At 45.0% G+C, this 27,223-nt stretch overlaps 2 protein-coding genes across 4 annotated transcripts; one reads left to right on the top strand and one right to left on the bottom strand.

The window, feature by feature from the left end:
• Positions 1 to 578: 578 nt before the first annotated feature.
• Positions 579 to 16,595, bottom strand: Nif3l1 (NGG1 interacting factor 3 like 1). Its single transcript, XM_087902473.1, has 7 exons — positions 16,460 to 16,595; positions 14,579 to 15,041; positions 12,553 to 12,713; positions 10,096 to 10,222; positions 5,498 to 5,636; positions 4,588 to 4,671; positions 579 to 1,643 (listed from the first exon to the last, which is right to left on the bottom strand). Exons 2-7 carry the CDS (start codon positions 15,023 to 15,025, stop codon positions 1,459 to 1,461), a joined length of 1,143 nt encoding a protein of 380 aa, XP_087758599.1. The 5' UTR covers positions 15,026 to 15,041; positions 16,460 to 16,595; the 3' UTR covers positions 579 to 1,458.
• A 580-nt stretch (positions 16,596 to 17,175) lies between these two features.
• On the top strand, positions 17,176 to 27,223 carry Ppil3 (peptidylprolyl isomerase like 3). 3 transcript variants are annotated; one of them, XM_048428732.3, is made up of 7 exons: positions 17,176 to 17,361; positions 17,717 to 17,781; positions 18,380 to 18,454; positions 19,603 to 19,696; positions 20,816 to 20,883; positions 23,512 to 23,630; positions 26,852 to 27,223. In XM_048428732.3, the coding sequence occupies exons 2-7, from the start codon at positions 17,779 to 17,781 to the stop codon at positions 26,976 to 26,978; spliced, it is 486 nt and encodes a 161-aa protein (XP_048284689.1). In that variant the 5' UTR covers positions 17,176 to 17,361; positions 17,717 to 17,778; the 3' UTR covers positions 26,979 to 27,223. The 3 variants fall into 3 exon arrangements, with proteins under 3 accessions (XP_048284689.1, XP_048284686.2, XP_085540202.1); XM_048428729.3 differs by having other exon boundaries at positions 17,181 to 17,308; XM_085684076.2 differs by lacking the exons at positions 17,176 to 17,361; positions 17,717 to 17,781 and adding an exon at positions 19,188 to 19,499.

The following is a 27,223-nucleotide window of genomic DNA, read 5'->3' as shown; positions in this document are numbered from 1 at the left end:
GGGGGAGAAAGAGAGAGAGAGAAAATAGTAGAATAGAGTTGTTCACGGGGAAATCTGAGTGCTTGTGAGAAAACAAGTCAAGCATCGGGTTTTGTTTTTTGTTTTTTTTTTGTTTTTTGTTTTTTTTGCAAAAACACAAAACTATTGCAGCTGGCTATTGTTATCTGTTCATTTGCCTCTATGAAAAAAGCATGTTTTCCCCGTGCCATTTCTCCGTGTGACTGCACACGTTACTCAGGTGACTCTGCTTAACTCAGTCTAAACTGACGCTCTGAATAAAGCCGCCTGTCGCCTGAGACTTTACTCTGCCTCATTTTTAGGCCCTGCTCTCCCAGCTTCATGCTGCCAGCTTGAGCAGTGAATGGACAGAGTGCTTAGTTTGATCCCTTCACCACCAAAAAAAAACCCCAAAATTATAGGAATAAATACAAATGTAGATAGTGATCACCAATGGGTTTTTTTTTTAATCATTTTTTTTTAAAAAAAAAGATTTAAAAAAAAAAAAGATTTCTGGTGCCCAACTTAGCACATAGATTTACTTCATCACCCAAAATGCCACTTAGGAAAAAAAATCTAAATCCATTTTTTAAAAAAGATTTATTTTTATATATATACAGAGTGTTCTGTCTACATGTTTACCTGCAGGCCTGAAGAGGGCGCCAGATCTCATTACAGAAGGTTGTGAGCCACATGTGGTTGCTGGGAATTGAACTCAGGACCTCTAGAACCTCGGAGCCATCTCTCCAGCCCCTCTAAATGCATTTCTGTTGTTGGTTTGTCTTCGTGAGTGTGGCGCCTACGGAGATCAGAGAGCATCAGATGCCCTGGAGCTGCCGTGTTAGTGCTGGGAACTGAATTCCGCTCCACTGTAGGAGCAGCAAGTATGTTTAACAGCCGAGCCAACTCAGCTGCTTTCCTCTTTCTTTTCAGACAGGGTTCCAGGCAGGGTTGGAAGGCATAAGTTCCCAGCTTTGCCTACCAGATAACTGGGTTATAGTTGTGCACTGCCACAGCAAGCTCCACATCTGTTTGTAAATAGTGTTTAAATTAAACAGAGGGCAGAGGTCATTGAGACCGACACCCCATCTATACAGAGCTACTTCACGGGTGTTAAGTGTGTGCCTTTAACCCCAGCATCAAAAGTCCAAGGCCAGCCTCAGCTAAATAGTGCGTTGGAGGCTAGCCTGGGCTGTAGGAGATTCTGTCACAGATAAACAACCAAACAAAAACGCCTAGTGATATACAGGTTTTAGTTGCCCTTTTCAAGAGTTTATAGTGAATACTTGGCTTTATTGCACTCTTTACCTTGTGAGCCATCATTTGGAACCTTACTGATGAACTTGAACGACATCTTTGGAGCCCGCTTCTGCAGGAAGGCGACAGCACCGTAACTCTCCCTGCACGTCCCTGTTTCCATCCAAATGATGCACAGCTTGTGTCGCTGACGCCCTCTGCTCTCTAAACCACGCAAAGAGGGTCCCTGTCTGTCTCAGACACGATAATATTAATCTTATTCTCCAAATGAGCACCCAGCATCTCTTGAAGATCGGAAAGGAAGCCTCGTTCAGTGTTGCTGTGTTCACAGAGAATGACGTTTATTCCTTTGGAAGCCGCATCCAGGACGTCATGGTGGGACATTTCACCTGGCGAAAGAGGAACGAGCAACTTCTTAACTATCAGGGAATCTGTACACCCTGAACCACTGAGCAGAAAAGCCCGTGTCTGTAGTCTGAATGAATGAACGCAGTGCCCCACTGCTCCTGCGCACAGAAACCGTGGGCTCATGATGCACTCAGATGTAGAATGCTTGCCTCTTGAGTGCTGCCCAGCACAAGTTAAAAAGAAAGTCCCAACTAGTTATCACTTTATGGTACTGAGTCTATGTTCAGGGGAAAGTATACAGGACTGAGATAGGAGAGATGGCACAGGGTGTGCTGCCATTGTGTGTGAGCGTGTGAGTGTGTGTGTGTGGGCATGATGTGCCACAGTGCGTGTGTGGCGGTCAGAAACCAGCTTTCAGAAGTTGGTTCTCTCCTCGCCTTGTGGCATCCGGGATTGAAGGCCAGTCATCCAGGTTTGCAAAGCAAGCGTGTAGCTCAAGCCCAAACATACATTTCATTTTGCATTCCTCTGTACTTTATCCTCATGGCCTGAAGGTCGTATCATACAGCATTTAGAATGTGCCAGCATTTTTACTGTAACCTGTCACATAAGTCCAGGTGTAGAATTTTCCTGACACTTGTGTTCACATAGTTTTTTCTTTTGATTGATGCAAAATGCTGCCAAGGATGACAGTGTGTGCACCTGTAGCCCTAGAACGTGGGAGGCTGAGGCAGAAGAGTCAGGAGGCCAAGCCAGCCTCAGCTAAAATGCCATGTTGGTTATTGTGGCTGGGCGGTAGTAGCACACGCCTTTAAGGTGGATCTCTGAGTTCGAGAGCAGCCTGATGTACAGAGTGAGCTCTAGGACGGCCGGCTGTTACATAGAGAAACCCTGTCTTAAACAAAAAGAAAGGAAAGAGTTAATGTGAAAAGATATAGGCAAAACTCAAATATATTTTGAATTTTTAAAAACATCACTTGTGAATTTGATGACTTTGAGAACAAAAACACTGTAGGGGAGGGGAGGTGAACATGCTCAATGCATATGAAACTTTCAAGTAACATGTGTGCCACGTACAGTTTGATTTATAGATGGTTAAACTTAAAAAATAAATAAAGTCATTAATAATAACATTTTAAAATGTTTGTTGTTGTTTTGGTTTTTTGAGACAGAGTTTCTCTGTGTAGCCCTGGCTGTCCTGGAACTTGTTCTGCAGACAAGCTGGCCTCTAACTCTCAGAGGTCCTCCTGCCCCTGCCTCCCTAGTCATGGAATTCAAGGCATGCGCCATCAGATCCCAGCTAAATTTTTAAATGTAAAAATAAGGAAAGTGCACTCTTATTGGGAAAGTGAGCTATTTTCAACTCTGCACAAGAGCATTTGCTGTCAGGGACAGTCTGCACGCAAGTGCCCTTTAAAACATCGTAATCTCACGCACATACTACTTTATAAGTCTTAAGGACTAGATTTTTCTAACTGCATATGTGGGTTTGCGAGTACATGCCATGCATGCATGGGTGCCCGTGGAGGGCAGAAGAGGTGTGAGCACCTTTAGTGAAAACAGGAACCGTTTGGGAAGGAAGGAGTGGAAGAACGAGTGTATTCAAAGTGATGTGCGTGAAGGGATCATAAAGAAACCCATCATGGATAGAGTATGTGCTTCAGAGAAAGTGCTAGACAGTAACACAGATTCAGGGGAAGCTGCACGGGAGAGGATGCAGAGAAAGTCATTAGGCACGGGGCTGCACAGGAGGATGCAGAGAAAGGCCTTAGGCACGGGGCTGAACGAGAGGAAGCTCCACCTAGGCTTCACTTGAACACACGGAGAGCCGCCAATGGCTGGTGCATCATGTTGACACTTGGAAAACTTCAATTAAGGACTGGGCTTGGTGGCACAAGCCTGTCACCTCAACTGGGAACAGACAAGGGAACTACAATTGCTGGAAGCTGGCCAGCCTGGTTAACATCGAGTTCTAGGCCAGGCAGGGGTACACAGTGAAACCACACCAAGCCAAAAGCAGCCAGGTATGGTGGGGCACACCTTTAATCCCAGAGTACAGGAGGCAGAAGTGAGGACCTCTATGAGTTCAGGGTCAACTAACTTGGTCGGTCAGGTGATTTTCAGGTCAGCCAGGACAACCCCGTTAGACCCTGCCTGGTGGGTGGGATGGCTCAGTGGCTAAGGACGTGTGCCGTCAAGGCCAAACCCAGAAACCCTCGTGGTGAGAGCCAGCTCCCACAAGTTGTCTTCTGAGTTCTACATAGCACACGATAAAAATAAAAACTAATCCGGGGGAGCTTGAGAGGCATACTGTAGTTCTCCAGGTAGGATGTATGCGGGAGTGGATAGAGGGGAAGGTTTTTGAAAGCGTTCAGAACTTGCCCTGGCAGAACTGATAACGAGCTTTGGGCCAAAAGGAACGTCTTCCCAACCCGTGTAACAAGGCAGAAAAGCATCCCACCAGCTGACTTGAAGTCTGAGCAGAAAAGTGGTTAAGGAAATACCAACTGAAATCAATTTGGGGAATGAACTAACAGGCTGTCAAGTAATTTTCCCCTCTACAGACAGCACAATTCGACATAATTCCTATTTAGTTCAAGTTCATTGTACTAGGGGTTGGTGGCGGAGTTTGGCAGCTTGTTTGCCGGCATGCAGGAGGCTCTGGGTTCAAAGCTCTGCCCTGCAAAACAAACAGCAATGGGAGGGAAAAGCTGCTGATTGCCCCTCACCTGCAACAGGCACCGTCCTTAATCTGCTAGGTTTTAATGTTTGAGGAGCCTGGTGGTGATGGCGCACACCTTTAATCCCAGCACTTGGGAGACAGAGGCAGGCGGATCTCTGTGAGTTCGAGGCCAACCTGGTCTACAAGAGCTAGTTCCAGGACAAGTTCCAAAGCTACTGAGAAACCCTGTCTCGAAAAACAAAAAACAAACAAAACGAAACAAAGGAACAAAGCCAGATGTAGGGATCCAGAAGTTGGCCTACCTGTGAGGTAAAGGTCAGCCTCCACTCCTTGTAGAACGCTGCCCCCAGAACCAGCGCACAGGGCCACAACTTTGACTGGGGAGTCTTCAAGACAAAAACAAGAGGCGTTGTTATAGAGAGACATAACTCCTTTCAGCTCAGCGCTCCAGTCTGTGCTGAATCCTAACCCCAATGCAGACTGAGTAGTCTCTTCACCAGTGTAAGAATCATGCTGTCTTGATTTTAAAGATGGGTGTAATGGGGCACACCTTTAAGCTCAGGAGGCAGAGGCAGGTAGATCCCTGTGAGTTCAGGGCCAGCCTGGTCTACAAGAGCTAGTTCCAGGACAGGCTCCAAAGCTACAGAGAAACCCTGTCTCGAAAAACCAAACAACAAAACAAAAGAACCCAGGCTGTTAGAAATGTATCAGGCACCTCTTCCTCTCCTCTTTCTCTAGGGTGTAGCCTTAGCTGAATTCACACAGACACAGCCCAGAGGTCCACCTGCTTCTGCCAGGTGCTAGAAGTAAAGGCGTGGACTGTCACCCCGGCAGGTCTACAACTGTTACCTGATGATTTAAAACCCTCTGTTCCCTTTGCAACAGTGGTCCATTTATAATTCACAGATATCCACTGCTGACTGGAGAGGAACACAGAAAACTAGGAAATACATTCTATCATTTAGGCTAGGGAAATGGATCCCACATTACAGCCCAGCCCACCTTAGCTGACAAGGTAGACCCACTATCTCCCTGAGTGACGTGTTCTCTACACTCACATGAATAAAAGCGGTACACCTGCAACCCCAGCCCCTGGGAGACAGAAGCCGACGGAGTCTGAAGCCAGCCTATGCTGAGATCAGGTGTCAAAAATAACCAGAACCAAAATTTGTCCAAGTCTCTGTCGATCTGCTAGCTATGAAAAATATTTACCCAAGGTCTTCCCTACTCCGAGAGCTAAGCGGACATGAGATAACTTTAGGTGTCCTTTGATCCGCTCTATCATTGTTGCCAGGGAGACAGCTTCATCCAGTGTGCACAGCCGTCCCATTCCAGTATCCAGAAGCAGAGGCTGGAGAGAAACAAGTCAGAAGCATTATCTATCCCCAGTCCTAAGGAATGCATAGAACAACTGGAACCGGCAAGGTTTGTGGACAGAAGCTCGTGGTACCTTAGGCTGAAGTTTGGGGTGCAAACCTACAAAAACACTAACTTCTGGGAGCTCACAGCCTGCTAGGTATCTAACACAAAATCAAAACTAAGTTTTTAAATTCGAGGTAGGCGCTACTGTTAGGGAAACAGCTAAGCTTCCAACTTGTGAAAACTCCCAAGGCATTTTCTTTTCCTGAAAAGCAACAACCATCCAAGCTTCTGCGGATGTGATTGGGGGGGGCCAGGCTCCACCTCACGTGGGCGGCTGAACTTGGCGGTATTGTCCACGTGGTTCTAGCTTTAGCATCCTGAAAGGTACCCTAATAAAGACGGCACGGAATCTTCCTCCGTGGCGGCTCACAACCATTTACAGTGATAGCCGGCGCCCTCTGCTGGCATAAAGGCACATATGCAGGCAGAACACTACAGAATAAATAAATAAATCGTTTTAAAAATATGTGGTAGTGGTCTTATTCTCGTCCAGTGGAATCAACAAGAGAAGTGTGTGGCAATCAGGAAAGCCAGAAGGGAGGAGTCATTAAGGCCTTCGAGACCAGATGTGGAGCTTTGATTTTTTTTTTGTTTGTCTGTCTATATTATTGATTTTCTCAAAGAACCAACTCTTTGTCTCATTGATTCTTTGTATAGTTCTTTTTGTTTCTATTTTATTGATTTCAGTCCTCACTTTGATTACTTCCTGTTGTCTACTTCTCCTGGGTGAGTTTATTTTTTTTTTTTATCTAGAGCTTTCAAGTGTGCTATTAAGTCATTAGTGTAAGATTTCCTCAAATTCTTTATGTAGGCGTTTAGTGCTATGAACTTTTCTCTTAGCACTGCTTTCGTATTGTCCCATGAGTGTGGATAGGTTGTGTTTTCATTTCTTTGAATCATAGGCAATCTTTAATTTCTTTCTATTTCTTCCCTGACCCAGTAGTGATTCAGTTGAGCATTGTTTAGTTTCCATGAAACTGAACTTAAATTAAAGACTTCCCAAAATTCAATGAAAATGACCAGAAAACATCCCAAACTTATGGGACACAATGAAAGCAATGTTAAGAGGAAAGTTCATAGCACTAAGTGCCTGTATAAAGAAGCTGGAAAAATCCCACACTAGCGAATTAACAACGGACCGGAAAGCTCTATAACAAAAAGAAGCAAACTCACCCAGGAAGACTAGACGACAGGAAAAATCAAATTGAGAGCTGGAATCTTTTAGATACAAAGAAAACAATACAAAGAATCAATGAGACAAAGAGTTGGTTCTTCACCAAAATCAACAAAACAGACAAACCTTTATCCAAACTAACCAAAAGGCAGAGAGAGAGAGAGAGAGAGAGAGAGAGAGAGTATCCAAATTAACAATCAGAAATGTAAAGGTAGACATAACAACAGATACAGAGGAAATTCAGAGAATCATCAGGTCATACTTCAAAAACCTATAATCCACAAAATGGAAAACTTGAAGGAAATGGACAATTTTCTGGATAAGTACCAATAGCAAAATTAAGTCAAGACCAGACAAGCAAATTAAATAGACCTATAATCACTAAGGAAATAGAAGCAGTCATCCAAAGTCTCTCAACCAAAAAAAGCCCAGGACCAGATGGTTTCAGTGCAAAATTCTACAAGATTTTCAAAGAAAAACTAATACCAATACTCCTCAATTTTTTCCACACAATAGAAACAGAAGGAACTATTTTTATTATTATTATTATTATTTATGCCAAACTCTTTTTATGAAGCAACAGTTACCCTGAAGTCCAAACCACACAAAGACAGAACTAAGAAAGAAAATTGTAGCCCAGTCTCCCTCATGAACATTGATGCAAAAATACTCAATAAAATACTGGCACACCAAGAACTCACCAGAAAAATCACCCACCATGACCAATAGATTATGAAAAAGCCTTCAACAAAAATCAGTACCCCTTCATGATAAGGGTCTTGGAGAGATCAGGGATACAAGGAACATTTCTAAACATGATAAAGGCAATATACAGCAAGCCAACAGCCAACATCAAACTAAATGGAGAGAAACTCAAAACAATTATACTAAAATCATGAACAAGACAAGGCTGTCCATTCTCTCCATATCTTTTCAATGTAGTACCCAAAGCTGTAGTTAGAGCAATAAGACAACAAAAGGAGGCCAAGGGATACAAATTGGAAAGGAAAAAGTCAAATTTTCACTATTTGCAGATGATATGATAGTATAGTGACCTCAAAAGTTCTACCAGGGAATTCCTACAGCTGATAAATACCTTCAGTAATGTGGCAGGATATAAAATCAACTCAAAAAAATCAGCAGCCCTCCTATATACAAATGATAAACTGGCTGAAAAAGAAATCAGGGAAACATACCCTTTACAATATCCACAAATAGTATAAAATATCTTGGGGTACCTGTAACCAAACAAGTGAAAGGCCTATATGAGAAGAACTTTAAGTCTCTGAAGAATAAAATTGAAGAAGACTCCAGAAAATGGAAAGATCTCCTATGCCGTTGGATACGAGTATCAATATAGTAAAAATGGCAATCTTTAGATTCAATGTAATCCCCATCAAAATCCCATCACAATTCTTCACAGACCTCAAAAGAACAACATTCAACTTCATATAGAAAAACAAAAAAAAACCCAGGACAGCCAAAACAATCCTGTCTATAAAGGAACCTCCGGGGACATCACTGACCCTGACTTCAAGCTATACTGTAGAGCTATAGTCATAAAAACTGTTGGGTGTTTGCATAAAAACAGACACATGATCAATGGAATTGAATCAAAGACCCTGACATAAATCCACATACCTACGGATGCCGTGGAGCTCCTTTTGCCGATAGCCTTTAAGACACCAGCCCACTTGGGCGTGGTCTCTTATACTATAAATGCAGCTGTAAAGCCTGCGCTTGCTCTCTTTGCCTCCAGCTCCTAGACTCTGTTCCTGTTCATGCAGAGCACTGTGATCTAGGACAGCGATCCGTGAGTCTCCCTTAAATAAATAACCCTTCATTATACGTAATTCTGAACTAGTGTGGGATTATTCTGTATCTTCCGCCATCAAAGGAACACCTTAATTTTGACAAAGAAGCCAAAATGTGCAATGGAAAAAAGAAAGCATCTTCAACAAATGTTGCTGGCATCACTGGATATCAACATGTAGAAGAATGAAAATAGATCCATGTCTATCACCGTGCACAGAACTCAAGTCCAAGTGGATCAAAGGCCTCAACATAAATTCAGTTACACTGAATCTGATAGAAGAGAAAGTGGAAAGTACACTTGAATGCATTGGCACAGGGAACCACTTCCTAAATATAATCCCAGCAGCACAGACACTGAGAGAAACAATTAATAAATGGGACCTCCTGAAACTGAAAAGCTTCTATAAAGCAAAGGACACAGTCCCCAAGACAAAACGACAGTCTACAGAATGGGAAAAGATCATCACCAACCCCACTCTGACAGAGGGCTCATTTCCAAAATACATAAAGAATTCAAGAAGCTAAACATTAAAATACCAAATAATCCAATTTAAAAAAATGTGGTACAGAGAATTCTCAACAGAAGAATCTAAAATGGCTGAAAGACACTTAAAGAATTGTTCAACATTCTTAGTCATAAGGGAAATGCAAATCAAAACAACTCTGAGAAACCATCTGACACCTGTCAGAATGGTTAAGATCAAAGACACTGATGACAACTTATGCTGGAGGGGTTGTGGGGTAAAGGGAACACTCCTCCATTGCTGGTGAGAGTGCAAACTGGTACAGCCCCTTGGGATGTCAGTGTGGCGATTTCTCAGAAAATTAGGAAACAACCTTCGTCAAGACCCAGTAATGTCACTTTTGGATATATATCCAAAGGATGCTCAATTGTGCCACAAGGACATGTGTTCAACTATGTTCATAGCAGCTTTATTCGTAATAGTCAGAATCTGGAAACAACTTAGATGCCACTCAACTGAAGAATGGATAAAGAAACTGTGGTACATTTACACAATGGAGTACTACTCAGCAGAAAAAAATAACGATATCTTGAAAAAAAACATACTGAGTGAGGTAACCCAGACACAGAAGGACAAAAATAATATGTGCTGTCTCATAAGTGGATATTAGACACAAAGCAAAAAACAACAACAACAAACCAACCTACATTCCACAACCCCAGAGAACCTAGACAACAAAGAGGACCCTAGGAGAGACATACATGGATCTAAATAGGAAGGAGAAAAAGACAAGATCTCCCGGGTAAATTGGGAGCATGGGGGGCAGGTGGAAGGGTGGAAGCAGAGAGGGGAGAGGAAGGCGAGTGAGGAAACATGTATAACTCAACAAAAACAATTTTAAAATGGACATCAATAATAAGAGAAAGAAATTTTACCTTCTCCAGGGACAGAATTTCAGTTTTCTGATAAAGTTGTTGGTTCTGGGAGAGAAAGGCCAGCACCTGCATCAATGTTTTCCGAGTACAGTTCAGGCTGATCCGTGTCTCCTCCTCACCATCACGCCTAGAAGAAAACCAGCTGTTTGACTACGATCATGTATTTTAAATACCCAACAGACTGTACCTGCTACAAAAATTTATATGAAACCAAAGATGTGATCAGCAGAACGTGTTTAATCCTAACCAAACTACAGCTGGCACCCCTGACATCACATGGAACCGTGTTCTCAAACCACAGCTGTCTCAGGACCCATGACATCACATGGAACCGTGTTCTCAAACCACAGCTGTCTCAGGACCCATGACATCACAGGGAACCGTGTTCTCAAACCACAGCTGTGTCAGGAACCATGACATCACAGGGAACCGTGTTCTCAAACCACAGCTGTCTCAAGACCCTCTGACATCACATGGAACGGTGTTCTCAAACCGCAGCTGTCTCAGGACCCCCTGATATCTTACGCCTACCAGATTAAAATAACAGTGGCTAAATCCTACAAGTGTCCAGTAAAACAGACCATCTATAATAAGAGAGAGAAAATGGAATTTTTTCTTTTTACATGTATGCGTACATGCATGCGTGTGTGCGCACATGACACAGTGTGCACTGTGTAGTTGTGGACCAGCGGACAGCTTATGGGAGTTGATTCGTCTTTCTACCATTCAGGTTCCAGGGGTTAAAACCAAGTCCCGTCAGGGTTGGTAGCAACCCCTGGTAGCAAGTGTCTTCACTTCACCCTTTCAGGGTGATTTTCAGTGACTGAATCCAGCTCACACAGGATAGGGATGAAGCCACAAATCCGCATTTACAGTAAGTACCATAGAGGACAGAGTCCTTAGGCTGCATTCTGAGAAGCAGGGCTCTAGAGATTCTCAACACAAAGTGATATCAGGAGCTTTATAGGCAAGCATGGGATCAGGTGTCTGTAATTCCACCACTAAGGCTAAGGCAGAAGGAGCTTGCTGAGGTTAAGGCCGGACTGCACCATACAGCCAGAGCCTGCCTCCAAACAAAAACAAGACACCTACAGAGTCTTACGGATTATAGAGTTCTAAAAATAAAAGACACCTTAAAAGGTAACCTGACCTGGTGGGGTGGCACGTGCTTGTAATCCTAGCAATTGGGAAGCAGAGGCAAGATCAAAAGTTAGAGGCCAAGCTGGGCTACATGGGACTTGGGCTATCTAAAAGTCAGACAAGTCAAACGCGGTGATGAACACCTTCGATCCTGGCTCTCGGAAAGCAGAAGCAGGGGATCCTTGTGAATTCGAAGCCAGCCTGATCTACAGAGCGAGTTCTAGGACAGCCAGAGGTATATAGTGAGATAGTGAGACCGGGCGTAATAAATAAATAAATAAATAAATACCAAAACAATATGTAAAACAACACTGTATTTCTTTATATTCCTATCTATGTATGTTTGGAAGGATACCCACTTCTCAGCTGGGTGGGATGTCACATGACTACATCATTTTTGGAAGGCTGAGGCAAAAGGATCAGAAGTTTGAGGCCAGGGCTGGCGAGATGTCTCAGTGGTTAAGAGCATTGCCTGCTCTTCCAGAGGTCCTACGTTCAATTCCCAGCAACCACATGGTGGCTCACGACCATCTGTAATGAGGTCTGGTGCCCTCTTCTGGCTTTCAGACATACACACAGACAGAATATTGTATACATAATAAATAAATAAATATTAAAAAAAAAAGAAGAAGTTTGAGGCCAGCGTGGGCTACAAGGCAAGTTCCAGGACAGCTAGGGCCATTACATAGAGAAACCCCGTCTTGAAAAACAAAAACAAACAAACATCACTAGGGTCTGACTACATCCTTTAAAGGGAAAGTAAAAACAGTTATCTTTCGGGGTTGCCAGGGAAGTGAAAATGCTCTCTGCAGGGCTGCAGGATGGCTGAGCACAGGCTGCCTTGCAGAGCATCCACGGAGTGGCTCACGACTGTCTGGACCTCCAGTCTCGGGGATCCACTGCCCCCTTCTGGCCTCCATGGCCTCAGGCACATGTGGTACACAGATGTGCTGTGCAGACAACACTCCCATATGCATAAAAAGGAGCCAGGAGTAGCTCACAACTCACCCAACCCTTGGAGGTGAGGGCAGGAGTTCGCGGCCAGCCTGCACACATCCTGAGACCCTGTCTCAAAGGGAAACTAGTGAACGAACAAAGCAGAGAAAGGGGATCGAGATGGTTCAGTGGGTAAAGATGCTTACTGCCAAGTCAGCATGACTTTATCCTTGGGAGCCCATGCAGGGGAAGGAGTTCCCTCCTTCCCCCAAGATGTCTTCTGACGGCCACACATCCGCCACGGTATGCACGTGTACAGACAAACACACACGCTAGATAAATAATATAAAACGATTTAAAACGGAGGCATATGCAATGTACCTAGCAGGAAAAGAAGTGACAGACACGTCTCCGATTCCTTTCACCACAGACATGACTTTGTCCAGGTCTTGGGTGTGACTCACGTTGAATTCTAGCCGGTGAGCTCCCTCTGTGGGGCAGGTGGGAGCTGTGGAAGGGTGGATGGGCCTGGCGGGTACCAGCTCCTGAAGGAAAAGTTATGGGGAAGTCAAGGCTTTCGCAATGCTTTGGAACTAAAGAGAGAAACTACTCTGCGTAAAATCTGTTTGAAATGTCTCAGAATTCATTTTCCTGTATATGTGTGTGTGTGTGTGTGTGTGTGTGTGTGTGTGTGAACATACATACATAACCATTAGATCTCATTACCAGTCACAATAATCTAAAGATTTGGTCTGGACATATATAAAATAAAATCTATTTTCACAATTATTTTCTAAAAGACTCATATTTCAAGAAATTCCGTACAAAAAAGACAGAAACAGAAACACTGATTTTTTTTTTAATTATCCACTGTTTGGTCATTCAAACCAAAGTATAGATCATATGTCCCTATGTGTTGAACACATTGATAAAGACTATTTTGTTGTCGAGACTTCGGTCCAAGGCCAGGTGTGGTGGCGTACACCTTTAGTTCCGGAACTGGGGAGGCAGAGGCAGAGGCAGGTGGATTGCCAGGGGTTGGAGGCCAGCCTGGTCTACAGAGTAAGTTCCAGGTCAGCCAAGACTACACAGGGAGACTGTCTCAAAAACAAAAACAAAAACCACCCAACAAACAAAACAAAACAACAACACAATCGCTTTAGCCCAGAATGAACACCAGAGTCCTGACTGCTGGATGCAGGCATCCGGGGAGATCCTGACGCTGTGCGGGGAGTGGTCGGCATGCTTCACGTTCTAGCACTGGAAACTGAAGCAGGAGGATCTCCAGTTTGAGGCCAGACTGATCGACAAAGTAAGGCCCTTCTCCAGGTAAGGTAGGGGAGGGCGGATAACTCACTGGGTAAAGGTACTTGACTCACGTGAGCCTAAGGACCCGAGTTCAGTTCCAGAAACTCGCGGTGGGAGGAGAGAATCCATTGCTGAAAGTTGCCCTCTGACCTCCACAGATGTGTGCGCCCATAGTCACACAATAATAACAAAGATTTCAGCAAACACGTAAGTTATCGGCCTCATCGAATGAAACTTCCCAGGACTGAAGAACAAATGAAGGTTTAGCATATTCAGAAACTCCCAAGGTCAGTTCCAAAAAACAAAACCTTGTAGAAGTCCCATAACCGCGACTTTTACAAAACAAAACAAACGAAAAAAAAATAATAGCAAAGATAAATAAATAAAAACAACAACCAACCAGAGCAAAGCCTGGGTGTCTACGCAGCGAACCTATGTAACATGACTCTGCCCAAGCATCTCCTGCGCATGCTGGGGTGCGGACACTGTGCCAGCTGACTGAACAATCATGAAGACACCTAGCAACGAAGACCCACTCTCTGATGAGATTTTCGGGGAAAAAAGCGGGGAGTCTGTGCTAGGGTGAGTTGGTAAATCGTGATTGGCCGTGTTAGCCAAATAATGAATTCTGATCGCTGGACCTTGGTGTTTTGTCTTAGGAATAAGTCAATGGACAAATAAGGGACTGGATTTCAGGGGCTAGCGTTAGGGATGTCATTTAACAAGCAGCAAGGGGGTGGGGGTAAAAGGCAAAGCCTACTGGTTCCATGTTTGCCATTCGAGCCTGCTAGAGCCCTTTATCACATGACTGTAACTCTAGAGAATCTTGCGCCCTCTTCTGGCCTTCATGGGCACTGCACACATGTGGTGCACTTACATACAAGCACACAAAACACTCAACAGATATAAAAATAATAAATACATTTTCAAATGAAATTAACTACAAAATTTAAGCAACACATTACTTTTAGTACTATATAAAAGAGGAAAAAAAAGAAAAAAGAAAAATCCATTTCCCCTAAAACAATTTAAAACTTTACTAGGAAGACAGTCTAAAATTTCAAATTATTTGTAGGTAAATCATTAAATAAGGAAGGACACAAGGTTTCTTACCGAGCCCTTTGGCCAGCCAGGTGTTGACTCCCTGGGGTGCGGCGTCATAGGCCGTGTGGGGAGAGTAGATGGCGACCCTGTTCTCCAGGGCCCGGATAACCAGGCGCTCCTTCCAGGTTTTCCAAGTTATGTGCTTCATGGCGCGGAAAATCGGTGGGTGGTAGGAGAGAATGAGATCCGCCTTCTTTTGCAGGGCCTCGTCCATGACCGCCTCGGTCAAGTCATTGGTCAGGAAGAGCGTACGGACTGTGTGGGGTGGGCTCGGTTCCACCAGCAACCCCACGTTGTCCCAACTCTCGGCAAAGGAGAGAGATGCAAAGTCATTTAAGGAGGAAAGGAGGGCCTTCAGATCCATGAAGGAACAAGAAGAACTGCAGACCCGGGACAGGGCGAGCCGGATGCCTGTAGGGAGCCGGAGTGCAGAAGGCAGCATACAGAAGCCTGGGTGTCTGGAGTCAAAACACAGGAAGCGGTATTTACGTATAGATCCGTTCTGCCCTTTGAGGCTAAAGCTGGAGTAAGAGCTGACAGATTCAAATGGTGGCTCTGCCGATCCACAGCAGGTTGGGCTCAGCTAACTCATTTGACGTCTTAACTTTGGGGTTGACTTTGAGACAGGATTTCTCCATGTAGCCCTGGCTGTCCTGGGACTCGATCTATAGACCAGGCTGGCCTCGAACTCACAGAGATCTGCCTGCCTCTGCCTCCCAAGTGCTGATATTAAAGGCGTGCAACAACACCACGCAGCTTAATTTATCTTCTCATATACAAAATGGAGACATGACACATAGATTAATAGAACTGGGTTAATTTAAGATGTAAGGGTTAGTTAATAAGAACCCTGAGCTAATAGGCCGAACAGTGTTGTAATTAATATAATTTCTGTGTGATTATTCGGGTCTGGGTAGCTGGAAAATGAGCAGTCTCTGTTTACAAAATGGGGCTCCCTGTCTGGCTTTACTTTGCTAAGCCATTGGCCGAAACAACTCTATTCATCAACCAATAAAAGCAATACGCAGACGGAAGGACATTCCACATCACGTACCTCACAGCCTTCTAGAGAACCGAATGCATTAGTATGTCACCTAGAAAAGCCCGATAAGATACAAACGCTCATCATCCCTTACATCCATGTTACCCTCCCCATCATAGCGTCACACGAATAGCCTGTATCTCTGCGCCGCACTCACAAGCACAAACACACACACAAATATATACACGTATACTTAAAACGAACATATTTAAGGGGCTGGAGATGTGGCTCAGCTGATAGAATGCTCGCCTAGCATGCATAAGAGTTCAGTCCCCAGCACCATATAAACTGTCTGGGTATGGTGACACATGTCTGGGTGTGGTGGCACTTGGGAAGTAGGAACAGCAGGATCTGAGGTTCAAACTCACCCTCAGCTATCCAATCAATTCAGGGCCAGCCTGGGTTACACAAGACCCTGCCACAAACAGTATTTAAAATTTAAAATATTGGGCTGGAGAGATGGCTCAGTGGTTAAGAGCAGTGGCTGTTCTTCCAGAGGTCCTGAGTTCAATTCCCAGTAACCATATGGTGGCTCACAACCACCCATCTGGTGCCCTCTTCTGGCCTGCAGGCAGACATACAGACAGAACACTGTATACATAATAAATAAATATTTTTTAAAAATATGAAATATTGAGTGCACGAGCAAGACACTGAGGCAAACCGGTCACTTCACAAATGAGCAGAGTCAAGCCAAGAAAAGGCCAGAGCTGCCCCTGAACAAGCACTAACTGCTTGTATCTAGGGCATTTACCTACATATTCTGTGTCTGAGTAGCGGGAGGGCAGAGACAAAAAACAACCAAACAACTCAAAATATGAGAGAGATATTTACTGTGTGATGTGTAATCTGAGAGTTAATAGTAGCTTCGGAGAAAGGAAGTGTGTGGGCCTCACCCAGCCATCGGGGGACCTGGGAATACTTAGCAAGGTGCTACCAACAGTGCTGACGAACCTTGTGATTGATTTTATTGTTATTCAAGAAATCTCTATTGTGAGAGGACATGAATGTGTCCGTCTATGTTTCTGACACAATACAGACACATTCAAAATATCATTTGAAATAAAACGGGGTCTCCTGAGACCTTGAGAGGACTCCATCGCCAATGCTACACCCGTCCACTGCCAGGAACTTGAAAGTGAAGCCTCGCTAGTTGAGTGTGAATGAGAACTGGAAAGATGTCTTGTGAGACGTATAGTGGAGAGACTCAACTGTTTCAAGCCCAGAGTCGAAATCTTGGAATCTCTTTGGGCCATTTGCTAATTTTAAGCTGCACGAGCGCTCTCTTTGCACTCGTGTCTGGCTCGGATGCATGCATGGTTCAAGGCTTTTTCCAGGATAATCAAGGGCCACGTGGCACAGCCTTGCATCCTTGCATCAGGACCGTCACCCCCTCCTGCAGCAACAGGGTGTCCGCCCCGGTCGCTCCTGGCCTCGCCCTAGCCAGCTCCCTAGAATCCCTGCAGCGTGGTGAACCTTTCACACGTCCCCTACTCACCAGTCCCGGAGCCCCTTCTTGTGCGTCACTTCCGCTCCGCCCGGAAGTACGGTGGGCGGAAGTGGTCCGGTGTATCTGGCATCCGATTCTCCTTTCATTTGTGCACTTGATGCCCGCTGCGCCTATGTTTTATTTCCAGGGACTTGATCGGCGTTGTATACTAGTACTAGTGCCCGCTACTACGGGTAAAGCAAATAGGGAGGGCGTACGAGAAAACGCTTTTAAATACGATCGTCAGGTTAGTAAGGCCTGGGGTTTGAAAAAAAAAAAAACCCTGCGAAGTGTGAAGTTTATTGCACACACGTCTTAAGTAAAGTCGGCGTCCTGGGTAAAGGGAGCGCCGGTGCCCAGCTAGACCAGTATCCGGACGGGGGGGAATATGTCTAGTAGCCTGCAGAAAGAACCTTGAAGAAAAATGAGCAAAGAAAGTAGAATGTTGAGGGGAGCGCTTGTTGCGTTGGGTAGGATCTCAACACTTCTGTGATCGGATTTTTATTTAGAGGATGCTATCCTGAGCTTATTGTAAATCTACCGTAATGATGGAAAAATATGGCGGGAAAAATAGGGCTGAAACGAATTCCTCCTTCTTTTAGGATTAGGAACTCATCTTCAGGTTTTCTCTGCAAGTCGCCCCAGAACCATCGAGAAAGAGAGGATGGTAAGTATTGTAGAATTCTTCTAGCTGGGTGTTTGCTTGCTTTTAACCCTGTCGGATTCCCTGGAGCTGGAGCTACTAGCTGGTGGGAGTGCTGGGAACTGGTCGGGTTCCCCTTTAAAGCAGCAGGTGCTCTCTATTGCCAGACCATCTTTGCAGCCCATTACAAGTTTTTTTAATTATGATTTTTTTTTTAAGAAGTCAGATGAGGTACTGAGTGTGTAGCTCCGTGGTGGAGTGCTTACCTAGGATGAGCGGAGAGGGGGGCTGGGGAGAGATATGTGTACTAGGCTGGGCAGGACAGAGTAGAATCGTAAAAATTCAAAGTAGGAATAGTTATTTCAGTTATAATGGTTGTATCCGAAATTTAGCAGAAATGCCATTTTTTCGTGTATATGAATCTTTTAGAGATTTTTGTCCTGCTTTTGAAATAAACTTGGAAAAATGAGTGTGACTTGTCTCTCGGAGCCACTTCATGTGAACAAGTCAACTTTAATGTCTTTAATCAGATTGCCTTCTTAAATATCCAGTCAGAAATAAGACAGAACCTGTAGTTACTGGAAGGAATGTCACCTGTTCTCACAGTGTCCTTTTTTTTCAGTCTGTGACATTGCATACAGATGTGGGAGATATCAAAATAGAAGTCTTCTGCGAGAGGACACCCAAGACGTGTGAGGTGAGTGTCGTAATGTGGTGACTGACGCGCACCTTTAAGACCAGCACTCAGGATGCAGAAGCCAACCTGGTCTATGTAGTGAGTTCCAGGCCAGGCAGAGCTATAGAGTGAGACCCGTACTTAAACAAAAACACTCTGATGTAACAGGACAGCCACTTTGAAATTGATTTATCCAGCCTGGGAAGTTAGAAAGCTTTCTGTGGGCCCGCTGTCAGGAGGGGGTCCCGTGGTTGCAGGGGTAGTCTCCACTTGTGACGTCAGAGTCGCTGTCAGGAGGGGGTACCGTGGTTGCAGGGGTAGTCTCCACTTGTGACGTCAGAGTCGCTGTCAGGAGGGGGTACCGTGGTTGCAGGGGTAGTCTCCCCTTGTGACGTCAGAGTTAATGAAGAGGGGGTTGGCTCAGCAGGGAAGAGGGCTTACTGTATAAATGTTGGGTGGTCATGCTCACCTGTAACTCAGTGCTGGTGGGAAGAGGATTACAGGGTCTTGTACGCCAGCCAGCTCCGGGTTTGGTGAGAGACCCTGTCTCCCAGGGAGAAGCATGAGGGTGATAGGTTAGGATACTCTTCCTTCTCTGGCTTCTGCATCTGCACAGGGGCTTGCTTACCTACCTACACACACACATGGATGCACATACTACATGCATACCACACTAAAGATATAAATTGGTAGGTACTTTCTCTGTCACTATAAAGTGTCCAGTATCTTTTTTTCTTGTGCCTCATTTTTTCAGGAAATATGATTAAGACATAAGAGAATTGTTCTGTAAATACTTAGCCTGTTGAGATGGCAAGGACAAAAGGAAGAGGAGTCAGCTATTGTTCATCCCTGCAGTAATTTGTCAGAAGACTTTCCAGCCATGTCTAGGGTACATGATGAGCAAGAGACATTCCCTACCCTCGGGTACTGGAACTCCAGTAGGGAATCAAATAACCGCAAAAGAGTCCATTCCTTAAGATATGCAGCGTGCGGGCCTTCCCAGGACCTGCTGAAGACTGACCATCCTAACCCCGGCGAGGAGAGTGGCCAGCGCCTGGAAGTCACAGTTACGTGTGCCACGATCACGTCTTCGGGGGCTAGGATTGCACGTTTATCTGAAGTACGTTTCTGCCAAATCTGTTTCTCAGTCATTCTTTTTATCTCTTCAGAATTTCCTGGCTCTTTGTGCCAGTGATTACTACAACGGCTGTGTGTTTCACAGAAACATCAAGGGTTTCATGGTTCAGACAGGAGACCCGACAGGTGAGTGTTTCCACTAACTGAACTTAGTCATATGGAAAAAAGTATCTACAATAACTGAGAAATAAAACAGGGAGGCTATAACAAGGCTACTTTGACAGTAGCAGAAACGTTTAAGGGCTTTGTTTCTTTAAAGATGATTGATTCTTAGGCTGGGCTGTGGTGGTGCACGGCTTTAGTCCTACCACTCAGGAGTCAGAGGCAGGCGGATCTCTGAGTTTGAGGCCAGCCTGGTCTACATAGGAAGTTCCCGGACAGCCAGGGCTACTCAGAGAAACCCTGTCTCGAAAAAAAAAAAAATGTGTATTTATTTCTAAGTATTTTGCCTAGATGTATGTAAGTCACTGCGTGTGTATCTGGTGACTGCTTAGGTCAGCAGAAGGAAGGTATCAGCTCTCCTGAAACTGGAATTTTAGATGGTTTTGAGCCAACCATGTGGATGCTGGGAATTGAACCCAAGTCCTCTGTAAAACACTGAGTGTTTTTTTTTTCTTTTTCTTTTCTTTCATTTTTTTTTTTTTTTTTTTTGAGACAAGGTTTCTCTGTGTAGGTCTTGGAACCTGTCCAGGAACTCATTCTATAGACCTAGCAAGATATTTTTAGAAGGAGGTATTAGCCTGCAACTATAAAATATGATCAGTTATTAATGAGGGGTATTTTCTCCTTGTTGGGAGGATTTTACTTTTCTGGTCTGTACTGTTAATTTGGGGTAAGTGCTCGAGGCCAGATGGTGTACAGATCTATCATCTCGGGTACCTGGAAGGCTGAGACAGGAGGGTCATAAATTCAGGGTCAACAGGTTAACTAAAGAAACCCTACCTAAAAGTAATAAAAGGAAAAGAGATGGGAATGCTGGAGATACGTAACTCAGTGGTAGTGGTCGGACACTTGTGTAGCATCTGTGGAGTCCTGTGTGCAGACCTTAACAGCTCTCTCTTCCCCGCCGTTCTGCTAGGGCTGGAGATGTGACTGTGGTTGTGCACTTGCCCAGCTTGTGCATTACCCTGGGTTGGAACCCCCCCATATAAACAAACAAACATATAAAGTGGTCCTCCCGCTCGTCCTGGAGCCCACTGAGGTCTGGTGAGAGGCTCCTGCTGATCGGCTTGTCTTGTTCCCCAGGCACCGGACGGGGAGGCAGCAGTATCTGGGGCAGGAAGTTCGAGGACGAGTACAGCGAGTATCTGAAGGTACAGCCTGTGCTTCCTGCTTACCCGACAGCACACACTGATGTCGTTGTGAGCCAGGTGCTACGTCCATGGTGCACACCTGTAATCCTACTACTTGGGAAGCAACAGCAGGCGGGTCTCTGAGTTTGAAGCCAGCCTGGTCTACACAGTGAGTTCCAGGCCAGCGAAGGCTACACGGTGAGACCCTGTATCAACAGATAAATACTTTTTGGAGCGTTTGCATCCTCAGTGAGTGACACCCAGAGTGTAAGTAAGTGGCACTTCTAGCCCAGCATCGACTCTGGTGTCTGTGTCACCTGCATCAGGACATGCAAGGAGCTTGTCCTTATGTCCACTGTCAGGTGGTCAGCCCGTAACACAGGAAAGGGCTCAGCCTCCCATCGTGAAGCTTGAGTTAAGTGACGTGAGTCACTGGCCGTCCATCTTTGGTTTCTGTTGTTCAGTTGCTTTCTGAAGGTCTGTGTAGACTTGGCTTGCCTCCCACTCGCGTGCTCCGCCTGCTTTTGCCTCCAAGTGTGGGATTCAAGGCTGCAGCACCACACCAGCCTCTCGCCGGCCTTTCTGGAAAGGGAGGAAGACTTCTTGCATTGTCAGCCATCAGCACCTCCAACTTTTTTTTTTTAAGGCTTATTTTTAATAATTTTAATTTTCTGTAGGAGTATGTGCCAACACACACACACATAGACTTAGACAAAGCAGTCATAAACATAAAATTTTAAAACTTAAAAATGGTGGGGGCTGGAGAGACGCTCAGAGGTTAAGAACACTGACAGCTCTTCCAGAGGTCCTGAGTTCAATTCCCAGCACCCGCATGGTGGCTCATAACATCTGTAATGAGATCTGGCGCCCTCTTCTGGCCTGCAGCATACATGTAGGCATCTCTCCAGCCCTCTAAGAAACTATTTTTTATTTAAAAAAAAGAAAGAAGAAGAAATAACTGGTGCCAGTTAATAGGCAAATGCTGAAGAAGATGCGGCAGGAGGATGACTAACTTGAGACCAGTCTAAGATATCTCTCTCTTGATCTGGGGACATTACTGTTGACAGAGTGCTTGACCAGCAGGCAGGAAACCTTGGGTTTGCTCCCCAGAGCTACATGAACAAGGCATGGTGTGCACACTTGTAATCCCAGCGTTAGAGAGGTAGCGGCAGGAGGATCAGAAGTCCAAGTTCAGTCTCAGCTACATAATGAATCTGAGGCTACCCTGGGCTCCATGAGACCCTGTCAAAAAAAAAACCATTTTCTTACACACCAGAGTTGAGAATGGGAATTAAAGGTTCACATGCTCTATATGCCAGGGAGCTCTTGTACATACACTCCAAGAGACACACGCCTTTAAGTCGGAAACGAAACCCTTTAGCGTATTCAGTAGCGAAAAGGCTTCCTTCAGTCTATGTGCTGTGTGGCTCAGTCTGGTCTCACTCGCAGTCCTCGTACCTCAGCTCCCCTCATGCTGGAGTTCATGTGCTTTGCTGCTGGTGGCTGGGCGCCTCTGCTGGTGGCTGGGCGCCTCTGCTGGTGGCTGGGCGCCTCTGCTGGTGGCTGGGCGCCTCTGCTGGTGGCTGGGCGCCTCTGCTGGTGGCTGGGCGCCTCTGCTGGTGGCTGGGCGCCTCTGCTGGTGGCTGGGCGCCTCTGCTGGTGGCTGGGCGCCTCTCCTTGGCACAGCTCAGACATATTTTTATATACTTCAGTAAGACACTTTCAACTCTTATATCCCACACCTCGTAAACCAGTAGTATTGATATTAGAGCTAGGTGAGGCTTCCTCAGATCATCCCGTCTCGGGGTAATAGATTGATTGAGCGGCCGTGGGAGCAAGAGCCACTGATGCATTCTCTGTGGCCATTAAGAGAAAAGCCCTCGGGCAAGAGATGTTCTGTTGACTTTGCCAGACTCCATCACTGCAATCTGCTTGACCTTCGTGAGCGTCTGAAAAGACCCCTAAACTAGTATAACTAGTTCAGCAGATCAAGGAAAGACCCCTAAACTAGTATAACTAGTTCAGCAGATCAAGGAAAGACCCCTAAACTAGTATAACTAGTTCAGCAGATCAAGGAACTAGCAGAGTCCAGTGTGCAGGAAGAGATTTGGGGGACTTGGGTTTTGTTCCTCATCATTTCTTCGTTCCAGCACACTATTCCTTAAATCAGATATAAGGAATTTTTCTGTTATACGTTGATAGAAATAAAAGTGTTTGTGCCTACTTCTTCACGGTGAAATGGAATTGATTGGAAGATATGTTTACATAAGCAAATTGTAGTCATGGTTATCAGGGATAAAGACAATACTTGTTGGGTAGTGGTGGTGCACGGCTTTAATCCCAGCACTGGGAGACAGAGGCAAGTGGATCTCTGTGAGTTCAAGGCCAGCCTGGTCTACAGAGTGGGTTCCAGGACAGACTCCAGAGCTACACAGAGAAATCTTCTCTCAAAAAAAAAAAACGAAAAACAAAAAAAAGAAAATACATAATCTTTACATTTGCATTTATTCTAAGAGAGAGAGAGACCAGCTAAATGATTTCTTCCTCTCCTGGATATTGGGAAGGCAGAGAAGATTTCCATTTACCTTTGGGGTTTGCAGTTGACAAAGCACAGTTAAATTAATGCCTTGGTTTGTTTGTCTTTTTCAGCACAATGTTAGAGGTGTTGTATCTATGGCTAATAATGGCCCAAATACCAACGGATCTCAGTTCTTCATCACCTACGGCAAGCAGCCGCATCTGGACATGAAGTACACAGTGTTTGGAAAGTGAGTGTTCTTGTCTTCTTGGTGCATCCGTGTACGCCCGTGATCCTAGCATAGCTCACGCTGGAAAGACTGGTGGGCAGCTAGAGTTCCTGGGCTCTAGGCCCACCAGTCAGCAGCTGTCTTACCTTGAAGAAGTTATACACTGTCTGAGCTTCATTTTCTTTATTTTGTTTAAGAGCCACGAAAGAATTGCTTAGGCAAGTTATGCAAATTAATACATAAATTAATATATATGTATATATACACACACATATATTTGTCTGAAAGTGACGTAAACAAAGTAGACTATCAAGATGGCTGTCACCTGTGTTCCAGGCACCTCTTGCTCTTCAGCCGTCGCTGGTTTTCACTCTTAAGCTCACCTCAGTTATCCAGGCAACACAGCTAGTTAGAACGTGTGTCCAGCAAAAAGGAGAGGGGCCAAGGACCTTCCTAAACAGCTTCGCACTGAGCTAGTGATGCGAGGTGGTTCAACACGTCAAGAAAGCGCTTGTCTGTCGTGGGCAGACCTGACAGCCTGCCTCTGACCCTGGGGACCACGTAAAGGGGAAAGGAGAGAGGAGAGAACCCACACCACAGAAATCCTTAGGCCTCTGCACACACATCCACAACTGCACGCAATAAATAAATATACTTTTTAAAGAGTTAAAAATAAAAAAAAAAAATAAAAAAAACTTTCCCAGAAGTTCTAGAACTTGACAGTGTGCCCACACCTTACCTATGAGGGAGAACATGTGATGTGCTCAGCTGGATGGATTGTGCCATCAGTAAAGGATGCCAGAGGAAAAAATGATCCTGGGGAGCTGTTCGGCACTGTTTGCCTAATTGTGCATTATAGACACTTTAAAGTTGCTTTTATTTATTTATTTGGTTTGTCGAGACAGGGTTTCTCTGTAGCTTTGGAGCCTGTCCTGGAACTAGCTCTTGTAGACCGGGCTGCCCTTGAACTCACAGAGATCCACCTGCCTCTGTCTCCCGAGTGCTGGGATTAAAGGCGTGTGCCACCACCTGACTTAATTGTCTTGAATGTAGAAGTAAACCTAGAAGGTGTGGTGGTGTGGTTATCCCTTCTGGCCTTCTTCCCTGTGTGCTTTTGTTTGCTTGTTTGATACGGGGACTCACAGTGGAGCCCCAGCTGACCTGGAACTCACTCTGTACATCAGGATGGCCTTGAACTCACAGACTCTACCTGCCTTTGCAGGCTGGGATTAAAGACTTATTTTTAGCCAGCTTTTCTTAAATTATCCCATTTACCTTTTACATTTGGGCTTTTATCTTTCTCTATTTCGGTATTCCTTTCTTTACTTTTTACTCTGTAGCTTGATGTTTAGTTGGGTGGCTGACCCCTGATGTCCTCCCCCTTTTCTCATTCCTAGATTCTTTATCTTTTTCTCCTTTTATTCTCTCTCTCTCTCTCTGCCAGCCCCGCCTATCCTTTCTCCTGCCTTGTGATTGGCTGATTGGCCGATGGGCCGTTCTCAGGTGTTTTAGAAAGGCGAAGTAACACAGCTTCGCAGATGAAATAAAATGCAACATAAGAGAATGTAACACATGTCTGCATCATTAAACAAATGTTTTCCAGCAGAAACAAATGTAACAAAACTTAAGATACTCAGCAACACTTTTTATTTAAGTACATGTTTCATTGACTGGAGAGATAGGTGGCTCATAAGTTAAAACCTCTGGCTGCTCTTCCAGAGGAAGACCCACACTGTGGCTTGCAGCCTCTGTAACAACAATTCTTGGGATACCACACCCTCTTCTGGCTTCCTTGGGCACTACATGCATGTGATTTACAAATATACATGCTGGCAAAACACCCATATACATAAAATAAAAATGTAAGTGTATCTATAAACCCTGATCCTTGCATTGCATTGTATTTAGTTGTAATATATAAAAGCATTTTCACTCAGCAAATGCATAGGCTTAGATTCCAACCTTGTATTTTGTTTTAAGGAAAGGCATTTTTTTGGGGCTGGAGAGGTGGCTCAGCAGTTAAGAGCACTGACTACTCTTCCAGAGGACCTGCATTCAATTCCCAGCACCCATGTGGCAGCTCACAATTGTCTTTAACTTCAGTTCCAAGGGATCTGACACCCTCAGACAGACATGTATGTAGGCAAAACACCAATGCACATGAGATAAATTATTTTAAAAAAATAAAAAAGCTTTTTTTAAAAACAAACAAACAAACAAACACATTTTTAGGGGCTGGGGAGATGGCTCAGCAGTTAAGAGCACTGTCTGCTTTTCCAGAGGACCTGAGTTCAATTCCTAGTACCCACATGGTGGCTCACAACCATCTGTAGTGAGTTCTGGTGTGCAGGCATACATGCAGGTTGAACACTGTATACATAATAAATATTTTAAAAAACACATTTTTAGAAGTTTTGGCCCATGATCATTTGCTTCAGGGCTTTGGCCTATTTAGCACATCACGGCAGCATGTGGTGGACCAAACTCCTCACTTCGTGGCCAAGAAGCAAGAGAGAAGGGAAGAGATAAGGTTCCACAGTTCTTTTTAAGAACAGAGTATCTGTGACCCAGAGGCTTTCGGCTGTGCCCCCATCTCTTTGTTTGTGGGGGGGGGGGGCAGAGATTCTACCAGGTGGCTTCCTTAGTCTCTCACTGATTCAGCTAGACTGGCTAGCGAAAAAGGCCCCTATCTCCACTCAGCCAGCTCTGGGATTATAGGTGTGCTGGGGTCTGAACTCACATCCTCTTGCAAACAGCGACCATCTGCTCGGGACCTAGACTCTGTCTCTTAAAGGCTTTAGTGCTTCCCAATATCCCAAGCTGGTTACCAACTAGCACATGGACCTCTGAGGGGTACTCAAGTTCCAAACCATAGCAGCAGGTATGTATACATATCCTTGAGATCACCCAGTTGTAATGAGAAAGACCTGAGGAAGTGTGGGCCTGAATTCAGGGCCACTTAACTCTCCTTGGTGACTTCCGTGGATGGGACTGACCTTACAATCCTGCCAGGCCACGTGATCAGAAGAGAAGGCCCACTGAGGTGAGCACTCCCTTCTGGAGACTAGTTGCTACAGACACTCTATCTCACTGAGTGGAGCACTCCCCTCTGGAGACTGTAGTTGCTGCAGACACTCTATCTCACTGAGTGGAGCACTCCCCTCTGGAGACTGTAGTTAGTTGCTGCAGACACTCTATTTCAAGCTGAGGACAATTCTCATAGCACATTGCTTCTCTTCCAGGGTCATAGATGGTCTGGAGACTTTGGATGAACTGGAGAAGTTACCAGTGAACGAGAAGACATACAGACCTCTTAATGATGTGCACATCAAGGACATAACTATTCATGCCAACCCATTTGCTCAGTAGCTGCAGCAGGCCTGGACAGACACTTGGCAAGCTCGTCACTGGAACATGCCCATTGGCCTTTATCCAGTTCTGATTACATCGGAGACGGAGGTTCTTCTGGTGTTTACAGTAATGGCATCTGTCGGGGAGGCCCGTAGTGTTCACCCCCAGTTGTTAGCATATTCTGTACCACTGCTGTTAGTCAGTGTTTTAATACAAAGGAATGCCTTATTTTTTTAAGGCCGGACATTCATAACTAAGAATAA

Source organism: Myodes glareolus, chromosome 27, assembly GCF_982192425.1.
Source record: "Myodes glareolus chromosome 27, mMyoGla1.1, whole genome shotgun sequence".
NCBI lineage: Eukaryota > Metazoa > Chordata > Mammalia > Rodentia > Cricetidae > Myodes > Myodes glareolus.
This window is presented reverse-complemented; position numbering and strand designations above follow the sequence as displayed.

Coding starts and splice junctions, on each gene's coding strand:
- Ppil3 (XM_048428729.3), top strand. CDS start 17,233: ATGCCCGCTGCGCCTATGTTTTATTTCCAGGGACTTGATCGGCGTTGT. Junction 17,309..17,716: donor ACTAGTGCCCGCTACTACGG/GTAAAGCAAATA, acceptor TCCTTCTTTTAG/GATTAGGAACTCATCTTCAG. Junction 23,631..26,851: donor AAGTACACAGTGTTTGGAAA/GTGAGTGTTCTT, acceptor CTTCTCTTCCAG/GGTCATAGATGGTCTGGAGA.
- Nif3l1 (XM_087902473.1), bottom strand. CDS start 15,025: ATGCTGCCTTCTGCACTCCGGCTCCCTACAGGCATCCGGCTCGCCCTG. Junction 12,714..14,578: donor GGCTCGGTAAGAAACCTTGT/GTCCTTCCTTAT, acceptor TTCCTTCAGGAG/CTGGTACCCGCCAGGCCCAT. Junction 4,672..5,497: donor CGGAGTAGGGAAGACCTTGG/GTAAATATTTTT, acceptor TTTGTCTTGAAG/ACTCCCCAGTCAAAGTTGTG.